General features: G+C 47.7%; 1 protein-coding gene across 2 annotated transcripts; it reads right to left on the reverse strand.

The window, feature by feature from the left end:
- Positions 1-5,446: 5,446 nt before the first annotated feature.
- MTO1 (mitochondrial tRNA translation optimization 1) lies at positions 5,447-15,756 on the reverse strand. Of its 2 annotated transcripts, none has more exons than XM_074991014.1 (12): positions 15,441-15,756; positions 14,149-14,348; positions 13,183-13,300; positions 11,922-12,211; positions 11,249-11,361; positions 10,900-11,090; positions 10,560-10,690; positions 9,921-10,125; positions 9,671-9,842; positions 8,823-8,941; positions 8,134-8,291; positions 5,447-7,928 (listed from the first exon to the last, which is right to left on the reverse strand). In XM_074991014.1, the coding sequence occupies exons 1-12, from the start codon at positions 15,634-15,636 to the stop codon at positions 7,743-7,745; spliced, it is 2,079 nt and encodes a 692-aa protein (XP_074847115.1). In that variant the 5' UTR covers positions 15,637-15,756; the 3' UTR covers positions 5,447-7,742. The 2 variants fall into 2 exon arrangements, with proteins under 2 accessions (XP_074847115.1, XP_074847116.1); XM_074991015.1 differs by lacking the exon at positions 15,441-15,756 and adding an exon at positions 14,774-15,391.
- Between the last annotated feature and the right edge of the window lie 4,600 nt (positions 15,757-20,356).

A 20,356-nucleotide genomic window follows, 5' to 3' on the forward strand; every position in this document is an offset into this window, starting at 1 on the left:
GGAAACCCAAAAGCATACAGCTGGAACAAAACACTCCTTAGCTGTAATTTCTAGCAAGCAAAAGCAGAGCTGAAAGTGAACGGTGCACCCTGCTGGGCCACTCCAGCAAGACAGAGTCAGTTGGCTAGGGCACTAGCCTGCAGGAGGAAGCGGGTGTGCCCCGCCCCCCAATTCTGGACTGCCCAGCCCCAAGCTGCCTCCCTCCCACCCCTGCCCCCACAAAATCATACAGGAGGACTGCTTGTTGTTCTTTCCCTAAGGGAGCGAGGTGAAAGCTCACAGCATGCAGCCATTCTTCTCCTGGCCGAGGGAAGAGAAGGAAGAGGAGAGACTGACTCATACTGTGAGTTTCCTTTTCCCTTTTTGAGAGTAAGGAAAGGGAAGAACAAGCAATCTCCTAGCACAAATCCTGGGTGGGGGAGAGAAGCTTGAACCCCCTTTACTCTCCTTAAATAGCACCCTGGCTCCCTGCACCCCTATATCCCAGCTCCTGGCTGTGAGCCCCTCCTCACACACTCCCTGCCCACTATGTCGCACGTGCGCACGCACGCACACACACACACACACACAGAGTTCCCTGACCAGACCCCCACAGCCCCAAGCTCCTGCCTTGACTCCTGCATTCCTTCATCCTCCCCCACACTCCACTCCCCACTTAAATTTCTTACAGGCACTGTAGTATTGCCATCACCCTGGGAGGTATGCAATATTATACAACAGGAACTGTACGAAATTTAAGTTAAACTTTTCAGACATGAGGGTAATGAGAAAACAAATGCGTGTAGCTATGCCAAAATGGTCCTTTAACCATATGATTCACAGAACACGTTACAAAACAGAAATCCACCCCCAGCCTGTGCCTTGTCAGAACAATGAGCACAAATTGATGTTAAGGGTGTTAGGTCTTAGTTCCTTGTCCCCCACATATTAAGATTTTAGGTACCAAACACTCTCTGAAAAATCCAGCCTTTTAAAGGAGGCTGGCATTGGGCATCTAAAATCACTAGTGCCCTTTGGAAAGCTTGACTTAGTTGTTCCCTAGTCAGCATCCTTCCCTCTGAGAACTAGTGGTAATACATGAGCTGATTTGCCACAGCTATTTAAATATGGCTACTTCTACACTAGCCCCAAACTTCGAAATGGCCACGCAAATGACCATTTCAAAGTTTACTAACGAAGCGCTAAAGTGCATATTCAGCGCTTCATTAGCATGCGGGCGGCCGCGGCACTTCGAAATTGACGCCCCTCGCCGCCGCGCGGCTCATCCCGACGGGGCTCCTTTTCAAAAGGACCCCGCCTACTTCGAAGTCCCCTTATTCCTATGAGCAGATGGGAATAAGGGGACTTCGAAGTAGGCGGGGTCCTTTTGAAAAGGAGCCCTGTGGGGATGAGCCGCGCGGCAGCGAGGCGCATCAATTTCGAAGTGCCACGGCCGCCCACATGCTAATAAAGCACTGAATATGCATTTCAGCGCTTCATCAGTAAACTTGGAAATGGCCATTCCTGTGGCCATTTCGAAGTTTGGGGCTAGTGTAGACACGGCTTATATGTGTATGCTGATTACATGCTAAATTAACCCCCCCAAAAATCTGGTCAAAGAGTAGTTAGCTAAATTATATTAGTGGCTTCCTCATACTACATCACTGAGGGAGAGGTGCACAAAGAATTGAGTGTTGTTTTATGAGCTGTGTGTGGCAACAGTGGTAGATTGCTGCTGGCAGAGAATAAACATGGCACAGGACCTACCCTCAAAAAGGCCCTTCCATCAGGCACCAACAGTTTTAGCCAGAGGACAATCAATTATAGCTTCCAGCTCAGAGTAAGAGGCAGAGCTCTGAGACAGCATAGGCCTGGCTCATTGAGGATGTTACAGATCAGGGACAGGCTATAGCAATAGGTTTGAAGTTGAATAGGGAGCCATATGGGATATATGCTCTCCCATCAGAATCATCTTGCACATCTTCCGCCTGTCTTTCCCTCCCCACAAAATAAAGCATGCTGCAGCAGTGGGAGCAGGAGGAGAGAAAACAGCCTTGCTGAAAGGCCAACTTGTTGGTTGAACAGTCACAGGCATGACTAAATGTCAATGCTTTGTACAACGTTCATGGCCAGATCACCTTGATAGGCCAGAGTACCTGCTCTTTCTCAACGTTCTCCCTCTTCCTTTGGCCATCTGCATCCCAGATGCAGTCTCAGACATCATCTTGTCTGGAGGTTTCAATTGTTTTCTGAGATACCAAAATGTCTGCACCCTTGTAAGAAAATGTAGTTGCAGTACTTGATAGCATTATAGTCCATCTTCCCTCTTGTCCCTTAGCTATTTTATCCAGATGTAGCATAGTAAGAACTGAGGTCAATTTTCCTCACTGGAAGAGTTACTTTTCTTCACTTGGCCTAGGTGATCTGCAGTATCACACACCTGTTACCCATGTGCCATGTTCTCTTCCACAAACAGGTCCAAGCCTGGTAGTTGAAATTTTCTCTCCTGAATAGCTCCAAGGCTACATCTACACTAGCCAAAAACTTCGAAATGGCCATGCATCTGCTCACAGGAATAAGGGGACTTCGAAGTAGCTGGGGTCCTTTTGAACAGGAGCCCCATCTGGACAAGCCACGCAGTGGCAAGCCGTGTCAATTTCAAAGTGCCGCAGCTGCCCACATGCTAATGAGGCGCTGAATATGTATCTCAGCGCTTCATTAGTAAACTTTGAAATGGTCATTTGCATGACCATTTTGAAGTTTTGGGCTAGTGTAGATACGGCCCAAGTGTTTTAGGCTTAGTAATAATTATTTACTTGTTTGGGACTGGAGTATTACTGCCTTTACCATAACCCTACAGTAAACTGAGAACTGCAAAAGAACTGGGCAAAGTTACTTAATAAATATAGGCTGCATCTCTAAAACTGCATGTATCTGTATAAAAAAAAAAAAAAAAAGGAATGTGGCATTGTAAGCAGAAAGAGAGCCTGAGCCAGGAAATAAAGGAACTTACATGCCTCCTTAACACTACTGTTAGACCATATTTTATTTTTATTTAATAGACACAGTAAGAGTAATTTATTACCAACTTTTATTGGTTTGAAAACACAGCCATATTCTGATTAGCTGAGGAGAACAATAATGACTCAGAGCATGAGCGAGCCACAGGAAAGACAGTTTCCCCATTTCATTCACCAAGGTCACCTTTTAGCCCTATCTGCCGTAAGGCCTGTGAGTCCCTCTTGGGCAAAGATCCTATGAAATTCCAAATTTATGACTGAGCTAGAGAGAAGCTGAGACTTTTGAAATCTGGGGGTGCCAGAGAAGTGAGAGCTCCGCATGCAAGAAGAGATCTCCTCTGTTTGTTCTCAAAACCTCTATCTACTCCTGCTTGGGTTGGATTTTGCCAGTCTGACTCAGACTAGCATTCCTCTTTCAAAAGAGGCATGGAAATGAAGGAAATTAAAAATGCAAATGAGGACACTGATTTATATATCTGGCACCTCATTTGCAGATTATTGCAAAAGAGCTTCTTTCAGAAAAAATTGAAGTGTAGACAGTGCTCTTTCAAAAATAAACCCCATCTTTCAAAGGATCCTTCTTCCTGAAACAAAATAGGAAGGTTTCTTTCGAAGATGGGGTTTATTTTCAAAAGAGTCCCCTTCTACACTGCTTTTTTCCCTTTCAAAAGATGATGTAAATGAGGCACCAGAAATGTAAATCTGTACCTCATTTGCATATTTGATTTCCTTCATTTGCATGCCTCTTTTGAAAGAATGCAAGTGTAGACACAGCTACTGAGAAACACAGTAAAATTCCTTTAACCCAGCATGTCCAGGACCAGACAGGTGCTGGATTACCCAATTTTCGAAACTACTAGGAGTCACCCCCTGCGCTCCTGCAGCTTCACCACCCCTGTGCATCCCCAGCTTCTTCGCCTCCTGCTTCATAGGGTGACTAACTATCTCATATTGGGCGGGACGGTCCTGCATTTGGGATGCCAAAGAGGTGTACCTACTTATTTTTTGGAAGGGACGAACTGCTCTGTATTTAGGCCCTTGGGGCTAGGGGTGGGGACGGGAGTGCCCACAGCTACCACTTCCCTGGGGCTCAGGGCCCCCACAGCCCTCATTTCTCCAGGGCCTGGGGACCCCGCAGCTGCTGCTTCCCCAGCCCAAATTCACCCCGGGGTTAACCCCCCCATCCCCCACCCAGGGCCCCAACCCACCACCCAAGCCCCCTGACTTACATGCATTTCAAGGTACATGCATCTCAGGGGATTTCTGTATGCTGGACCATGAAATTTTGCCATATTATCTTCATAAATGAGACTATTTTTGCAAAATGTCAGACCATCAGGATTTCTGGGCCATCAGAGGCTGGATTAAAGGAATTTTACTGTATTTTACTATGCAAAATGCTGTATTGATTTCAATGGCATTATTTGCACACAAAGGTGTTATTGTTTCATGAAGTGTGACAGGGTGGTCTCCCTCTGAGCCAGAAAGGGAAGAATTCCCCAAGGTACCTAGAATCATGTCTTGCATAATGAAATCTATTCTGCAATTCAAACTTAGAACACTAAAACAACATTGGCAAACGTGCTTGCCTTTGTAATAGTAGTTTGGCTTTAAAATGTACTTGACTAGAAGAAGGGGCTACAGAGGATCCTCTTATTGAATGACGCCTCATAAGAACAAAGAGAGGACATATAAAGCATGATTTATCTGCCAGGACCAACACAGGAGACAGAGTGAAGATATCAACAGGCATCCCTTTGAACTTTAAAATTTGCTCTAGTTTTCCTAAACTGTGGGTGAAAAACAGAGCACTGGCAGAGAAATGACATGCTCCTTTTCCAGCAAACTGCAGAACAGCTGCTGTAACCTGGCATACTGCCAATGAATTCAATAACCATGCCCACTGGTTTCATGCCAGTCTAGTTTCTGGTCAATTTTTGTAAGTGCTAAGTACAATATGCAACTCACACAACAGAAGGTTAAACTTCAAGACACTCCGGCTAGAATGAAATTGGTATTATAACAATGAAGTTCAAAGAGATGCGTCCCAGCTGTGTCTCAGGCAGAGGGGAAGAAACCCTGAGCCTTCCACTAGCAACCAAGTGCCAGGCTCATGAACTGAGGCTGCAATATCATCTTAGAAATTCCAAGAGAGCTGGTGACCCCATTGTGGTAGGCACTGTACACACAGTGAGAGATAATCTCTACCCTGCACAGTTTACAGGTTAAGTCAGCAGTGGGCAACCAAGATCAGTAAGTGGGATGCATGAATGGCTCCTTTGTCTCAGGGGGCCACATGGGCAACCTGCAGCCACGTGCAGCCTGTGTCGTTCCGCCCCCCGCCCCCGTGCTTCTTCTGCACTGCTCTTCCCCCTCCCTCAGCACTATCAGAGTACCATGAATCACCTGATTCACTCACCCACCCATTTACACCCCCCCCCCCCGCTTGAACAGTTGATTCTTGGCATTCAACCTCTGAGAAGGAGGGGGAGGAGCAGGGACAGAGTGCAAATCAGCCAATTCATGGTGCTCTGAAAATGTCTGGAGAAAGGAGGAGGAAGTGGGGGGCTCCAGGGCCCAGTGTGTGAGAGGCACATGGGCGAGGGAGGCAGACAAGGAATACTTCGGCCACAGGTGGAACCCCAGTGAACTGCAGATTGCACACAGTATCAATGTGTATTGGGCTCTCACACAAACCACTGGGCTAAACAAAGCTGCAGCATTTGCTTTTTCATGTTTGTTTGCATTTGCTCACATTTGAGGTACAGCCACGATGTACTTTACTACATGCTATTATTTTAGGTTGTTCACATCAGAGTAAAATATTTGCACTGCACACTATCCCACTGCTGGATGGCTGGAGTTTAAAAATGCAGGGTTTCTTCATATTACTTAGGATGGTGCCTAGGTACAAGGTGCCTTTCCCCACCTGTTTTGTAGCAGCTAAGAACTGACAAGAGGACTGGATACTGGGGACAATCAGTAAGTCTGCTCACTCACTGCTTTCAGAGACATCCTCATTACTTCCCAGGGCTGGTAATCAACCCATAAGACGCTTAATTGTTAAGCATTTTTTTTTAAAGGCACTCTGTTTAACATGGAGGCAGGGGGAAGAGAAAGGCCCACAGCCAGGCATGTACTGCACAGCCAGTTCCAACATAAAATATATACCTGTGCTAACAAGTTCCAGTATTTGTTTGAGACCATATATGCCCTTCAAAGGCTTACAGGGAAAACAACTAACAGGACAGGCACACAGGAAGTCATATGCACTGAGTTTCTTTGTAGTACTATTAATTCTGCATTATATTCCATGGAAAATGGGTATTTTAAGCTCTGCATATCCTTAGCAATGTGCACTACATTGCTCCAAAATTAACTGCAATCTCCCAAACCATCATGGATCTGTTTTATAGTCCCAGTGTTTAGATGTGCAACAAAGTGGATCACCTTTATTTTTTCAAACAGGCAAGAGACACCCTTGAACTCCTGTTTTGACATAGGTGAATTCAGGCTTGCAACAAGGAACTGGCAACTGCCCTCGATACCCCAAGAAGCCAAGTGCAGATGAAAAGCAGTCACTCCAAAGCTGTCCTACATCTGGCCTAGCAATGTAGTTCTGCTCTGAAAGACACCTGCAAAAGTGGCTCAGAGGAGGGGAGACTTTATATTTTTCTCACATTTATAAAGTAAAAAGATGTTTTGTCTCTCAAATGCCAACCCTGCAAACTCAACCCAAAGAGGAAGTAAAGCTGGGTTCTCTCTTTCTCACACCTGCCTGCCAGTATCAAATCAAATCAGTCAGTGCAGCCTAGGCAAACTCATTGTCTTTACTGGGTTTTAGAGGTATAACTGATAGGAAGTTGGTATACAACTCCGTTGATGGTATGTTAGAACAGAGACTCCAGGTCCTACAGCCTTGGCTGTGACATTCTGCACTATCATTTTTCTGAGAAATAACAATTGATGGAGAACAACCAAACATTAAATCTTTCCATCCCACCATGTTTTGGATGTGACCATTGCTCACTCTATATGCTGGGCATGAGTTAATGGCTTCCAGAAAGGAAATGAATGTTCCTAAAGCTCCATCTAACTTGATAGTTAACTTCTCTCCATGATCAGACTGGAAGCCAGCCCTGCCAGTGGAGTCACCTTCCAAAGCTAATGTGAAAAATGTGAGGCCCAGAGAGTTGTGTCTTAATGTTACCGTCAGCCCAGGGAAGAGTTACAATCAAGCAAGTATTTACGAATCTGTTCTATAACCAGGTGTGTGTCCAGTTGGGTGAAATCACATTAAAACAAAGGCAGCACCAGCTATGCAGAGCTGGAAACAAAGCCAAGTGCTACCAAAGACAATAAGCAGAGTTAATAGGCTCTTGGATACCAAGTTCTCACTAACATCTCATGCTACTCAACAAGGCAACACATTCCCCCTAGTCAATATCTCAGAGAAGTGATTTTTTTCCAGCAATGCTTTTCAATAGGTCCTTGGCCAACTGATATCCCCACCACCATTTCATTTTAACTTATGAGGAGCACGGCACACTGATGAGCTACTTAAGATTCCTGCCGATTCTAGCAGCTCCCAGGCAGCTTGCTTCAGCTTACCTGATGACACAGCCGTAGGGGACAGCTACAATGATTTTGGGTTCTAGGTGCATCATACCCATCTGTTTCCTGTTTACAGATTATACTCTCCTTCGTGAAGGTGTTATAACAAAGCCATTCTCTGGTTCCTCCTCATGAAGCACACCTTAAGCCCGAATTCTGACATTTACCCTGCCCAAATGTATTTCCATCTTGTAGGGGTCTGCCAGTCCTCGTATGGCTTGCATACTCTGTCCTTTGCTGAGTGGTCTTCACAAATCTCAGTAGGTTAACAATAGCAGCTGGTGTAATTCCAGGAATGCGGCTGACTGCTCCAATCTGCAGACAGAAATAGTCAGAAATCACATGGAGAACATCCAGCCTTCAAAATACACACACCCAATGTGTAGCCTTTCCCTTCCCTCCTCCCTTTCCCTACCCCCAGCGACAGACACACAGGTAGACACTTGGACAGACAAGGAAGCATTTGGTGCTTAGAGGGGATTCCATCACTATTCCTTCTTACCCAGACCCAGTGCCTCACCGTCTGGGGGCGGATGGAGTCCAGTTTCTCCCGCACTTCCTTGGACAACGATGTGTGAATGGCAAAGTAATCTAGGTCCTCTGGCAGCTGGAGAGCTTCATCTCGACGTACTTCGTCTATCTCTTGCTGCTGGTTGGCTACATGCAACTCATAAATAGCTGCAATGGGCGTTGTGGGGCACAGAGAGCATAGTAATAAAGGTACATTACATTTACAGCACAGGAGCTCTCGCCCCCCGCCCCCCACTTGGAATTCTGAGTGGGATCTTCAAGACTACTAAAGAGAATTAGGCATTCAGGGACTAGGGAGCTTAACTCCTATAGCGGCTTTGGAAATGTTACCAATTCAGCTTGCAATGGAAATGAATAAATACAGATAAAGTTCCTCTCACACCAGGAGAAGCTGGTCCCCTGGGCAGCTTGCAAGGCATTGGTTGAATGGTACGGTAGATAAAAATTAATACTGAATGAATATGGAGACATTGCTCTCAAAGCCAGGAGGAGGAGAACAGAAGCCTCCCCAGGTAGTTGGAGGGCCAGAGATGAATGGGCCTGTGCTAAAGTGACAAGAGTTCTTTCCCCATTGAAATCCATGCAGAGACGACAGGAGTTTCTGCTGTGCTCATTTGCTATCGAATGCACTCTAAAACCACTGAGGATCTGGTTGTGAAGGACCAGCAGGTCTCCTACCTTCTATTTTCAGCCTCTCCGACAGTTCTCTCCATTCAGCAAACTTTCTCAGGGGCTCTGGGACAGCTCTTGCCAAAACCCCCATGGTGACCTCTGGATACTGAAGGATGTCCAGAGCACTGTGAAACCAAGCACAAGTTTCAATTGTAGCAAGGCTGCAAATTACCCAGAATGGGTTCACAGCCACTCACGGTGAAAACCACTGAACTTAGCTTTGGCAAGCTCAGTTCAGAGATGGAATGGTCCTCTTTTGCTGCCACCACCAAGTAAGGAAGAGCGACTCTAGTGGTGGTGGTGGTGGACGACATGTGGGTAGGTCAATAGGGAAAAGGTGACTACATAATGGCACCTAAGGAAGCTTGAAACTGAAAAGTAGCTAGAGAAGCTTTTAAATATTGACCTGAAAAATGACAAAAGGGAAGGTGAAGAGGGAACAGATGAAGGAACAGGGCCACAGTGACCAAGAACTGCTAACCACTTGGCCTTGGTAAAATAAGTTGGTGGTTTCAGTCAGATTCCTAGTGCCCTCACAGTCAAACTGTAACCTCCTCCTGTCACTACTGTCAGCGGAGGCACCAAGCGCTGAGCAACAAGAAAGAGGGGAGAACCTTTACATAACAATTTCCCTGGTTACTCCAGAGCAGGGTTTAGGCACACTGCATAGAAACTGCTACATTGTCACAGCTACTTCTATATTTCTGTGGCTAAAGACAGGCTGGCTGCCTGCCACTACATGGCCTCCAGGGAACCAGATTTACTAACTGAGGTTCAGGGAGAGAAGAGAAAAGAAAAGGGGTCTGCTGCAGACACACATTGGACAGACAAAAAGGACTATCTGTAGCTTCTACCTGACAGGTGAACTTCGAGTGATGCTTATAGGAGCCTCTGGAACCAGACTGGACCATTTGATGGCAGGGAACTGAAGAGATTTTAGTACAGCTTTTGCCTCCTCTAAAGCAGCCTTTATCCGAGATGTTTTGGCGTATCGCTGTTGGGACACGCAGCCAGCTTCCTCGAACCCTTGACAGAGAAAGCGCATGTGAGCGAGAGAGGGTGCAGACAGGGCTGTGAACATCAGCAGGAGAAGTGACTGCCTACCTCGGACAGTGAGACGGCTGTCTGCGTTGTCGGGCCGCAGAGACATGCGGAACTCTGCTCGGCTGGTAAACATGCGGTACGGTTCATTGGTGCCCAACATGGTGAGGTCATCAATTAAGACTCCGATGTAGCCCTCTGTGCGGCTAACAATAAAAGGGGGCTTGCTACGAACCCGCAGGCCGGCATTGATTCCCGCGATCACTCCCTGCCAGAAAGCAAAATGGTCAGTGGGGCTGCTGCCACACCACAACGGCACAAACCTGATCCACACGTGTGGCCAAATACAAGCCACTCGATCTGTGTAGTGCACTCAGTGTCACATGAGGTATGTGATGGTCTGTGAGGCTTTAACAGCCCCACTGGTTTTATTCTACTGCTGGGAAAGAAGAGTCTCCACAGCTCTTCCAAAGCTCTGAGGATCTCCTTCTTGTTCTCCCCATCTGACAGTCACCATGACACCCTTTTACCTTGCAGCCTCACTGTTGGCTAGACTGCCTGGAGGTTGTCACCATGGCTACTTAATCCAGAGCACTGGAATCACTTACAGGAGAGCGACATGACACTATCTAATGCAGTATAGCTGCAGGGAATATCCTTTTCTCCTCTCAAAGTGGAACATGCCTTCCCAAATCTGCTCACCTGGGCTGCAGCTTCTTCATAGCCTGTGGTGCCATTTATCTGTCCTGCAAAGAAGAGCCGCTGAACAAGATGGGACTCAAGGGACGCGCTCAGTTGACGGGGATCCAGGAAGTCATACTGAACCCCATAGCCTATTACAAGCAAACCAGACACACAAAACCAGTCAGTAATCAGAGAAAGTAATTCATAACCCGCCCCCACACTCCACAGAATAAAGGTGCCAGTGTTCCACGCTTCCAGATGCCATTATTATTTAGACTCCCCCTGCAGTACCTAAAGTTGAAAGCTGGTCTGGGAAGAGCCAGCTCACATTAGCTGGAGTGCTCTGACCCTCACTCACCTGGCTGCACCATCTTGGCTTTCTCCAAGCCACGGATGCATGCAATAACCTGCTCCTGGATCTCTGGCGGCAGAGTCATTGACATCCCTTGTGGGTAGATGATACTGGAATCCAGACCCTCGGGCTCCAGCCACACTTGATGAATGCGGTTTGGGAAGCGCAGGACTTTGGATTCAAGCGAGGGACAGTATCTGTAACAGGGAACAGCCATCAGAAGAAGGGTGTTTGTGTGGAGAGAAGAAATCTGTGACAACAGGCCTCCCAGAAGCCACACAAGGGAAACCCAGAGAGCTTCACATATGCTGTCAGATCACTACACAAAGATCTCTCCAGAATGCCCCATACTCACCGCGGCCCTCTTGTTGTCTCCTGTACATGGTTGCTCAGGTGCAAGTTGTTGTGAATGATTTCCTTCAATTTGGTGTTCGTGTGAGTCAGGTAGCATGAGACCTGATCTTCTGGCTGACAAGGGATCACTAAGAATCACCATTTAATCCAACAATAATACTTTGCTTTTATTTAGCACTTTCCATCTAAAGACCTCAACAATCTCTACAAACGTTCCCCACCATCCATCGCAGCACAGAAAAGGGGGTAGCGTTGTCATTCCCTCTGCACAGATGTTCAGCAACGTTAAACAACCTCAACAGCGAATCAGTGGCAGGGAGCAGTAAAACTTCAGGAGCCTTGAAACTATATACTCCGGTCTAATCAATCCACTCCCTACCCAATTACAGCACAGATAATGCAAGAAAGGTGATGGGAATGGAGTGGAGGCCCGTGGCATTCCAGCTGGCCTTAGCCTTCCTATTGAAGAGCTGATGCTTCAGAAAAGCTAAATTCTGAGTCATCAAGGTGTGGTAATGGGACAGCAGAGTGCATGGGTCCAACACTGACAAGACAGCTTCCTGACCCAGCAGACCCCTCCCACACATTGCCATGATAGTGTTGATCACAGCAATATAGGGATCACTACTCCAACACAGCTCAAGCACACGTGCATTGTTAGCATTCCGCCCCACCTTGATCCACACGGCCTCACTGAGAAAGCTGAATGGCACAGGAGGGTTGTCAGCCATGTGTCTCTGCAGCTTGCTGAAGTCAACAGAGTCTTTGGCCAGTCGAGGTGGGGTCCCGGTCTTCAACCTCCCAACAGCAAATCCCAGTTTCTCCAAAGTCTGCGCCAGCCCAATGGAAGGCTGATCCCCTAACCGCCCCGCGGGATGCTTCTCTAATCCGATGAAGACCATTCCCCTCAGAAATGTCCCTGTAGTCAGGATGACGCTCCCAGCATGGACTCTGCTTCCATCCTCTGGAGCATAATCAGGTTAGAGAAATAATCATATCCTCCACTGAATTTGTGGTGACTCTTGTCAATACAAAGTAAACTAATGGAAACATACCCTAGGTGCAGTTTAATCTCCCCAGAGTTTTATGTTTGTAACCTTCCCAGTACTGTCTCATCCTTGTCTGAGGGAACAAGAGCAAGTGTTGGTAACCAGGGCAAAGCTCAATAAAGTTGGGGACATAAATTAATGACGTGGACAGTTGGAAGGTCCTTGACTGTTTAGAATTCCTTCCTGAGGGGAAGAATTAACATTTAATCCACAGACGAGATCCTCATCAGGAAAGTGACAGAGGAAACTCAAGAATTTACAAGCGTGAAACAGTTTAAAATAAAAGATCTCATCAGTGCACAGCTGTTTATTTTCATGTTACTACTGGAAAAAGCTGTTGGTCTTGCACTAATAATAGCCTACACAGAGACAGGATACCAACCAGACAAGTACAAGACAAGCAGAATGAAGAATTGCTTCTTTACTTCTCTCATGCCTGATGGCTACCCTGTAAAGCCCATTTCTGGGGGCCAGTCGCATGCAGTCCTCCATCTTGCTGAGACTACCAGCCAAGGAGTCAGTTAGTGCTACATGCGATGGTGACATCTGTGATGTGGAGAACATGCATGAGAAACCAGATGCTTTTTAGAGGGACAGGAGTTTGCCTATGGCCCACCTAATGAACCCAATAAAATCTTCGCAGACAGCCTGGGATGCATTCTTAATGACCAGTCTAGAAAAAAAAAGTTTCTATATCTGTTTCCCAAATCACCTAATTCTCACACCTGTAACTAAATTGTTTTGCTCATACTTTACCTACACTAGAAAGACTCATTATCCTTTTAGCCACCCAGATAACTTGGGGTATTAGGTGTACTCTCACAGTCTCATTTAGGACCAAGATGTACCAAACCCAGGGAAACACCCCTGAGCTTTGAGGACATACCTAGAATGACTCCACAGACTTGGCATTTCCCAGGATGGTTTGACTCTGGTTCCATCAGGATAATATCCTCTACAGAAGCCTCATGAACAGTCAGCAGTGGTGTGTTAAGGATTTCTTTCTACCATGAAAAAAGAAGTATTGCATGTCTATCCACACATCACTAAAGTGGATGTCCCCTCCCCCGAAAAAACATCCCATAATTTCTTTGCAAACACATTCAGCAACAGCCTCCCTTCTGAGCTATTTTCCTTCAACCCATTTCTTTCCCAATCTGTTACCAGATCATGTCATAGTTCTTGTGAAACTCACTGTCTAGGACATCCAATCTGCACTATTTGGGATTTATTAAATAAAAATGAAGAACTAGTAGATTTTAAAATCAGAAGAAACAATTATATTGTTTAATATAATCTACAACATAGGCAAGACCTTTTTAGCCAGTAGGCCTACACAGAAATAAATGATTTGTTTTTGACAAAAATATCTTGCAATGGGCTTCCCATCTTGAAGACTTGGAAATTGCACCTTTTCCCATTCTCTGGTGGTTAATCATGTTCACTTTTGAAAACTGTGCCTTGTTTCTCATTTGAATTTGTCTGGTTTCAGTTTCCAGACATTGGTTCTTGTCATGTCCTTTACTGCTAAATTAAAAAGCCCTTTGCTACCAAATATTTTCTCCCCACAAAGCTACTCATACACCATAATTAAGTTACCTCTAGATTTTGTTTGATAAGCTAAACAGATTTTCAGTCTCACATTATATAAAATAGTTTCCAATCTGAAATTAATTTCGTCCTTTCTTTGCACCCTCTCAATTTTTCAACATCCTTTTAAAAATGCAAACACCAGACCCACAGTTGGTTATTTGTTACACCCAGGTTTTACATGTCTCCCATCTTCCTTGACAAACATTTCCCGGGCTTATTTTGCCCCATTATTTTTCTCCCACTGCCATGTCACGCTCACCTGCATGTTTGCTTTATAGAGTTTCCTATCAATCTGGGCTCGGAGACCCCATACAGCAGGCCCTTTGCCCCGGTTTAGCACTCTGTAAAAAATTCCAGACTGATCACAGATCCGAGCACACAACCCATCCAGGGCATCTACCTCCCTCATAAGATGCCCCTTTCCGATGCCACCAAAGGAGGGGTTACATGACATTTGCCCTGGATAAAACACAAGAGAACCACGAACATGAGCCAATGACAGCTTCACATTTTCAGAACCCTACCATTTATTATTCATAGTTAGCAAGAATCCAGTACAAGATCACAGTATCAGAACTGACATTAGAGCACGGATCTTCGCTGCTAGTCTTGTGTTCAGCCAACATCACAGAAATTACTAAAGATTAGAGACATATTGGGATGGCCAGAGAATCCACTGGATTTTGTCACATATGCAAAGCTCCTAAAGGAAATGGACTCTACATGCCACAATCCTGCTAATGAAGCTCAGTCATTTTGGATAATCATAATACCAGGACAATATAGTCACTCAAGTTTTGGCTAGCCAAGGATAGTGCTTCAAGGACAGCTAGCTAGTAGTTAAGATCCCTGGTGAGAAATTGTTGTCTACACTACAGACTTACACTGGTATAACTGTGTCCTTCCAGCGTGTGAAAAATGAGACATCTCTTTAGACGTAGTCAAACCCAACTACCCGCCTCCTCCTTCTCCAGTATAAGCAGTGTTGTGTTAGTGTGAAAGCTTCTGTCCTTGCTTGCTTCTTGGGGAATTGAATTAACTAAGCCAAGGGAAGTGCTCTCTTCCTTGAGTACAGGAATAGCTATATTTAAACTTCATATAAGCTGACCATGACCACTGTAGCTATGCCATTATAGCAGTACAGAGACAAACATCCTACAGCAATGGAAAGTTTTCTTCCCATGATGTACAAACTCCAACCACCCAAGCAGTGGCAGCCAGTTTAGGGAGACCTTCTTCCCTCCACCTTCGCCCCATCTGGGCAGACTCAAAGCGGGGCTGGGGGGCAATCAGCCTAGCTACTGCACATTCCAGGGGGGAGTTTTCCAACCCTCTGGCGCTGCACTTATGACAAGCCAAGCCGTAAGCGCAAGGCAGGCCTGGGGCTTAAACGGCCGCTCCACAGCACCGGGGGCAAGGAAACCTCTCTCGGCTCGGCGGCCGCGAGCCCGGCCTCCCTGCGATCAGGCGGCTTGGGGGCCCCTCCACCCGGCAACCCACGCGGCTGCGGCTGCGGCTGCGGCTGCCGCGGGCTCCGGAGGACACGGTTACCGATGGTGTCGAACTTGTGCGTGAGGAGGAGCGTGCGGGCCCCGGTCCGAGCCGCCGCCGCTGCCGCCTCCGTCCCGGCGTGGCCGCCGCCGATCACCAGGACGTCCCAGCGCGGCGCGGTGGCATCGCTCCCCGCGCGCCGGCGCCAGGGCAGCGGGGCGGGCGGCAGCGCGCGGCGGCGCCGCAGCAGGAACATGGGGGCGGCTCGCAGCGTTCCAGAACGCCGCTGCGGGAGGCGGAGGGGGGACGGGCTGCAGTCAGCGGCCCGGGGTACCGCGCAGCCGGCGTTCTGCCGCCCTCCCGCCGGGCGCCGCCATGTCCGCGGCTGCGTCACGTGCCCGCTGCGCGCAAGGCGCTCGGGCTCCTCCCGCCACGCCGCGGCGGCCTGTCACGAGGGCCCAGCCTGCACCCGCCTGGGCGCGCTGCGTGCCGGCGCTGCTTTGCCTGCTGCCGGCCTCCCCGCAGGGACTGCCGGGCCGCGCCGGTGACTCGCGGGCGGATCCGTCGGGGCCACGTGCAAGTGAGAAGCCCCAGCCGCGTGGCCCCCAGCTGAGGAGCAGAACGAAAAGACCTTCGCCGCAGCCGCCCGCCCCCGTCCCCGGCCACTCAGCTGGAGGCTGGAACGTGAATGCATTTTGCACCCAAACAGGTCCAGCCTCCTGGAGCCTTTGTTTTGGGGGGAGGGGGAGTCGCCCCAATGCTCCTTCTGGTGAAGCAGCTGGACCGCCAGGGAATTAGGGTCCATGTGAGAGAACAAGTGCTCACCCCCCCCTTAGTTGGGGCAAGGTATTTGGAGATAGGGAGCAGGGGGAGGGAGTCTGTGGCAGGGTGGTGGTAATCTTTGACAATCCTTCATGAGGTGGCAGGGGCTGTGGAAGAAAGGGGGTCCAACGGGGAATCCTCCAGCTCCTCTGCCTGCAAGCCAAGGTTGAAAGTGACTCTCTTCAGCAGTTTCTGGTGTGCCTCAGCATCATTTTGGGCCACTGAGTGAGGTCTGGTATGGCGAGTCCTGAGGTTTGTGGGTGAGATCCCAGGAAGCAGCAGGCTGGATTTACCCAGCAAGTGGGTAAGTTCCCCACACCTGGGTTACAGTAAACAAGTGTACACAAAACACTAAAAATAACATAGCATGTTGTAAACAGCATTTGGAATATTTATGAACCCAAGCTGTTAGGTAGAAATTCTGCTCTTGATACGGCCTTCCCGCCACCCACCCATGTTGTCAGTGTTACGTATAAAATGATCATGTTTTCAAAACAAAATTTGCACTTCTCTCCTTCAGCCCGAACAGATGAGCACATTGCCTTCTGATCCTATTCCAGAGATGTTTTCTCAAGCTTCTGTCTACAGCTTGGTACAGGAAGGAGGTGTGTCAACAGAAGACAGCCTGTGTTGACCTAATACTGTCTATAGTGACAATACTTGGTCCTTCCCATCAACACAACTTGTCTCCTATGTCAGATTAATTATTCTTCCTTCACAAAAGATGTAGCACTTAATGCAGTGTTGTTAGGTCAACTGACAAGTGCAGTAGGGTCTCAACATTCCTGAGGGTCCATGTTTAGAACCCTCACAAATGTCGATTTTTTGTTTTTGAAGGTAGTCCTGGTTGCCCTGATGCTCCCTCTGGTGAAGCACCTTGACCACCAGGGAATTAGAGTCCATGTGAGAGAACAAGTGCTCATCCCCCTTAGTTGATGCAAAGTATTTACATTCTATCCTTTGGAGAAGGGGGATAAGGAGGAGGGAGTTTGTCACAGGGTGATGGTAGCCTTTGACACCCCTGCATGAGGTGGCAGGGGCTGTGGAAGAAAGGACATAGAACAGGGAATCCACCTGCTCCTCCAAATCCTCTGCCTGCAAGCCCAGGTTGGAAGTGACTCTTCAGCAGTTCCTGGTGTGCCTTGGCGGCATTCTGAGCACCCCAAGTGAGCGTGCCCCATGATGGTCTCATCTGGTGAGAGTAAGAAAGATTCCAGTCCCTTGGGTTCCATGGCACCTATCGGTAGTCCAACAGGTGGTTCTCCTCCCTCCACTCCCCAATCCACCTGGACTTGTTGGTCTTTTACTCTGAAGCCTTGAGCACTGGAAGGGTTGGGATGTTGAGGCCGCTAGCCTTACTGAGGCTCCTGAAACCAAGTGGACAGGCTGGGAAGGCTGGGTGAACTGAAAGGTTCCACGTGTACCATGGTGCTGCTCACTGTGCCTGGAGTCATGAGGCAGATTCCAGTGCGGGAGATGTAGGAGGTACTGATGGTCTGTGAGGTTGTCCCCTTGTTAGGGAACCTTGCTCCATACTGGAGCTATAGAAAAAGTAATTGCTACCCAACCACCAGGTCGTGATGGTGCGGCGGCTTCGCATTGAGTGGTGCCTGTGGTTGTGCTTGGATTAGTAGAGCAGGATGTACTTCTTTCTTGGGACTTTAATGACTAATGGTGGTGGCTTTGCACCTTACACTTTGTGACCCATAGCAGGACAAGGAAGAGGATCTGGAGGTACACATCTCATAGAACTGGAAGTGACCTCGGGAGGTCACCAAGTCCAGTCCCCTGCCCTCTTGGCAGAACCACCTTTTTTTTTTTTCCATATTCATTGCTATTTATTTAACAGTGCTCTGTAGAAATTATGGGGAACAGATACATATCCAGATATTTTCTGATACCCTGTTCATCTTTTCCTTGTGGATAAAAGCTATCACTCAAATCACTTTGTAGAGCATATCTTCATCTATGAACATCTTGTACGTGCATTGTGCTTCTCACTGTCTCCTTGTCTCCATTCATATTCCATTAAATATTCATTATGTTGCCTGAAGAGTAGGACTGACAGAGCTGCATGGTGCCGAAAGTCAGTCCAACCTTTCCCCAGTTTAGTTCTGTATGGTCAGGTTTTCTTGCAATGAATGCAGAACGAGTCAATGTATGGCTCAGGCACCTGGGCGCCAGGAACAGCCGCAGCAGCAGTGCCATCTTCCCAGGTCAGCCCCTGCCACGCCACCACAGCAGCAGCCCAGCCTCAGCAGCTGAGGTGTTGCATGTCAGTTGCTGGGGGGGGAGGGGATATCCCTGAGTATGGTGACACCCTCCTCAGAGACCATTGGTGGGGCAAGTGGCTCCAGTCTTCTGATCAGTGCTGGGATTTTCACTGAACTTCTGGTGACATTTGGGGTCAGTCCTCATGTTCTTGCCGGGGAGTGCATGCCTCAGTGGATCTGCACCAAGTTACCAGCAAACTGTGCCTCAAATCCTATTGCTGATGCCCAAAGTCCCCTGACTGCAAAAGGGTCTGCTACATCTGCCTCCCTAGTGCCAAAGCACGATGACTCTGAGTGCACAGGCAATGGTGGGACATCCTTTGCAACAGGGACTGGTGTTGCTGAGGCAAAGATAGGTGGTAAGTTCTGAAGGAAAGTTTAACCCAATATCTGGGCACTGTTGGGACTGGTGTGAACAGCATCAGGAGCATTAGAAACTTCTGAGCAGTCTGGAGGGCTTCAAGCAGTGTCAGTGGCACCTGGAGGTGACTGAGGTCTGCATCTGTGTTGGGGCTTCCAGGTAAGGTATGAGTAGGCTGCAGCAATTGACATGAGCTGAGGTGCCACTTACCAAAGGAGGAAATGCCTGCTGTGGGTCTTGGCTCACCTGATAGCCCATCTGTTACCTTGGAGGGAGTAGGTGACCCTATTCTGTGAGCCTTCTTTGGCTTCTTGGATGGGGTCATAGAAGGGTATTGGTGCCCAACCATTGAGGTAGTGGTGGGTGTCAAGATGGATGTCTGCTTTGGGGCGAGAGTGAGCATCCAATCCATCCAGAGCTCTTTAAGTGGGATATTGCACTCCTTAGTCCCAAGTTTGAAGGACTTGCAGATGCAAATCTTGTCCTTTATGTGCTGTTTGCTCAGGCACCTAAGAAACAGTAACAGTATTTAGGCAAGTAGTGGTGTTTTCAAAGGCATTTAGGTGCTTTTTTCAACTTTTAAAAATCTGGATTGTGATAAATATGTGAGAACCAAGGTCTACACACAAGTAGTGACGTGAGAAAGCACTAGAATTCTGGCCAGAGATGATAAATAACTATTGACTAAGACAATCCCCATTGGTGGAACAAAGGAAACTGAGGGCGTCTATACTTACTGGAAGATTGACACACTGGTCATTGCCTTTCTGGGGTGCGATTTAGCATGCCTAGTGGCGCCGTGCTAAATCAAATAATCAGGGCACTGCTGCCGACCCTGGTACTCCTCGCAGTCATGGAGTTTCTCCCATCAAACCCCCAATGTGGAGCCAGCAGCAAAAAACGACATAAGATGTACTGACTTCAGCTATGCAGTTTTCGTAGCTGGAGCTGCATATCTTAAATTGATTTTTCCGCCTAGTGTAGACCTTGCCTGAATAAGTTTTGCCACTGACCTAGGAAATCTGTCACTCTGAAAGACAGGACCAAAGACTATGGCTGTGTCTACACAGGCACAAATCTTCGAAATAGCCATATTTAGAGGATTACTAATGACGTGCTGAATTGACTATTCAGTGTCTCATTAACATTAGGACACTTCTGGCCACGGTGCTTTGAAAGCCCCGCTTTCGAAAGTGCTCGGCGCGGCTACACGGGGGTCCTTTTTGAACGGACCCACCCCTTTTGAAATCGCCTTATTCCGATCAGTGATCAGGATAAGGAGATTTCAAAAGGTACCCATGTAGCCGCACGGAGCCGTGTGCTTTCGAAGCGCCGCGGCCGGAAGTGTCCTAATGCTAAAGAGGCGCTGAATATTCAGTTCAGCACCTCATTAGTAATCTTCGAAATGGCCATTAGCATGGCTATTTCAAAGATTTGTGCCCGTGTAGACACCCTAAGTGTATTGACAACAAAAATTAGAATTAAGAATTAATGCTGCTATCCAAACAGGAAGTACTTTA

The sequence above is a fragment of the Carettochelys insculpta genome, chromosome 3 (assembly GCF_033958435.1).
Source record: "Carettochelys insculpta isolate YL-2023 chromosome 3, ASM3395843v1, whole genome shotgun sequence".
Lineage (NCBI taxonomy): Eukaryota > Metazoa > Chordata > Testudines > Carettochelyidae > Carettochelys > Carettochelys insculpta.

What these genes read in the sequence shown, in the direction of transcription:
- MTO1 (XM_074991014.1), bottom strand. Translation starts at nt 15,636, where the DNA reads ATGTTCCTGCTGCGGCGCCGCCGCGCGCTGCCGCCCGCCCCGCTGCCC. An exon ending in TCTATAAAGCAAACATGCAG is followed by an intron (nt 13,301 to 14,148) that starts GTGAGCGTGACA and finishes TTTTCATGGTAG; the next exon opens with AAAGAAATCCTTAACACACC. An exon ending in GGAGAGGCTGAAAATAGAAG is followed by an intron (nt 8,292 to 8,822) that starts GTAGGAGACCTG and finishes CGCCCATTGCAG; the next exon opens with CTATTTATGAGTTGCATGTA.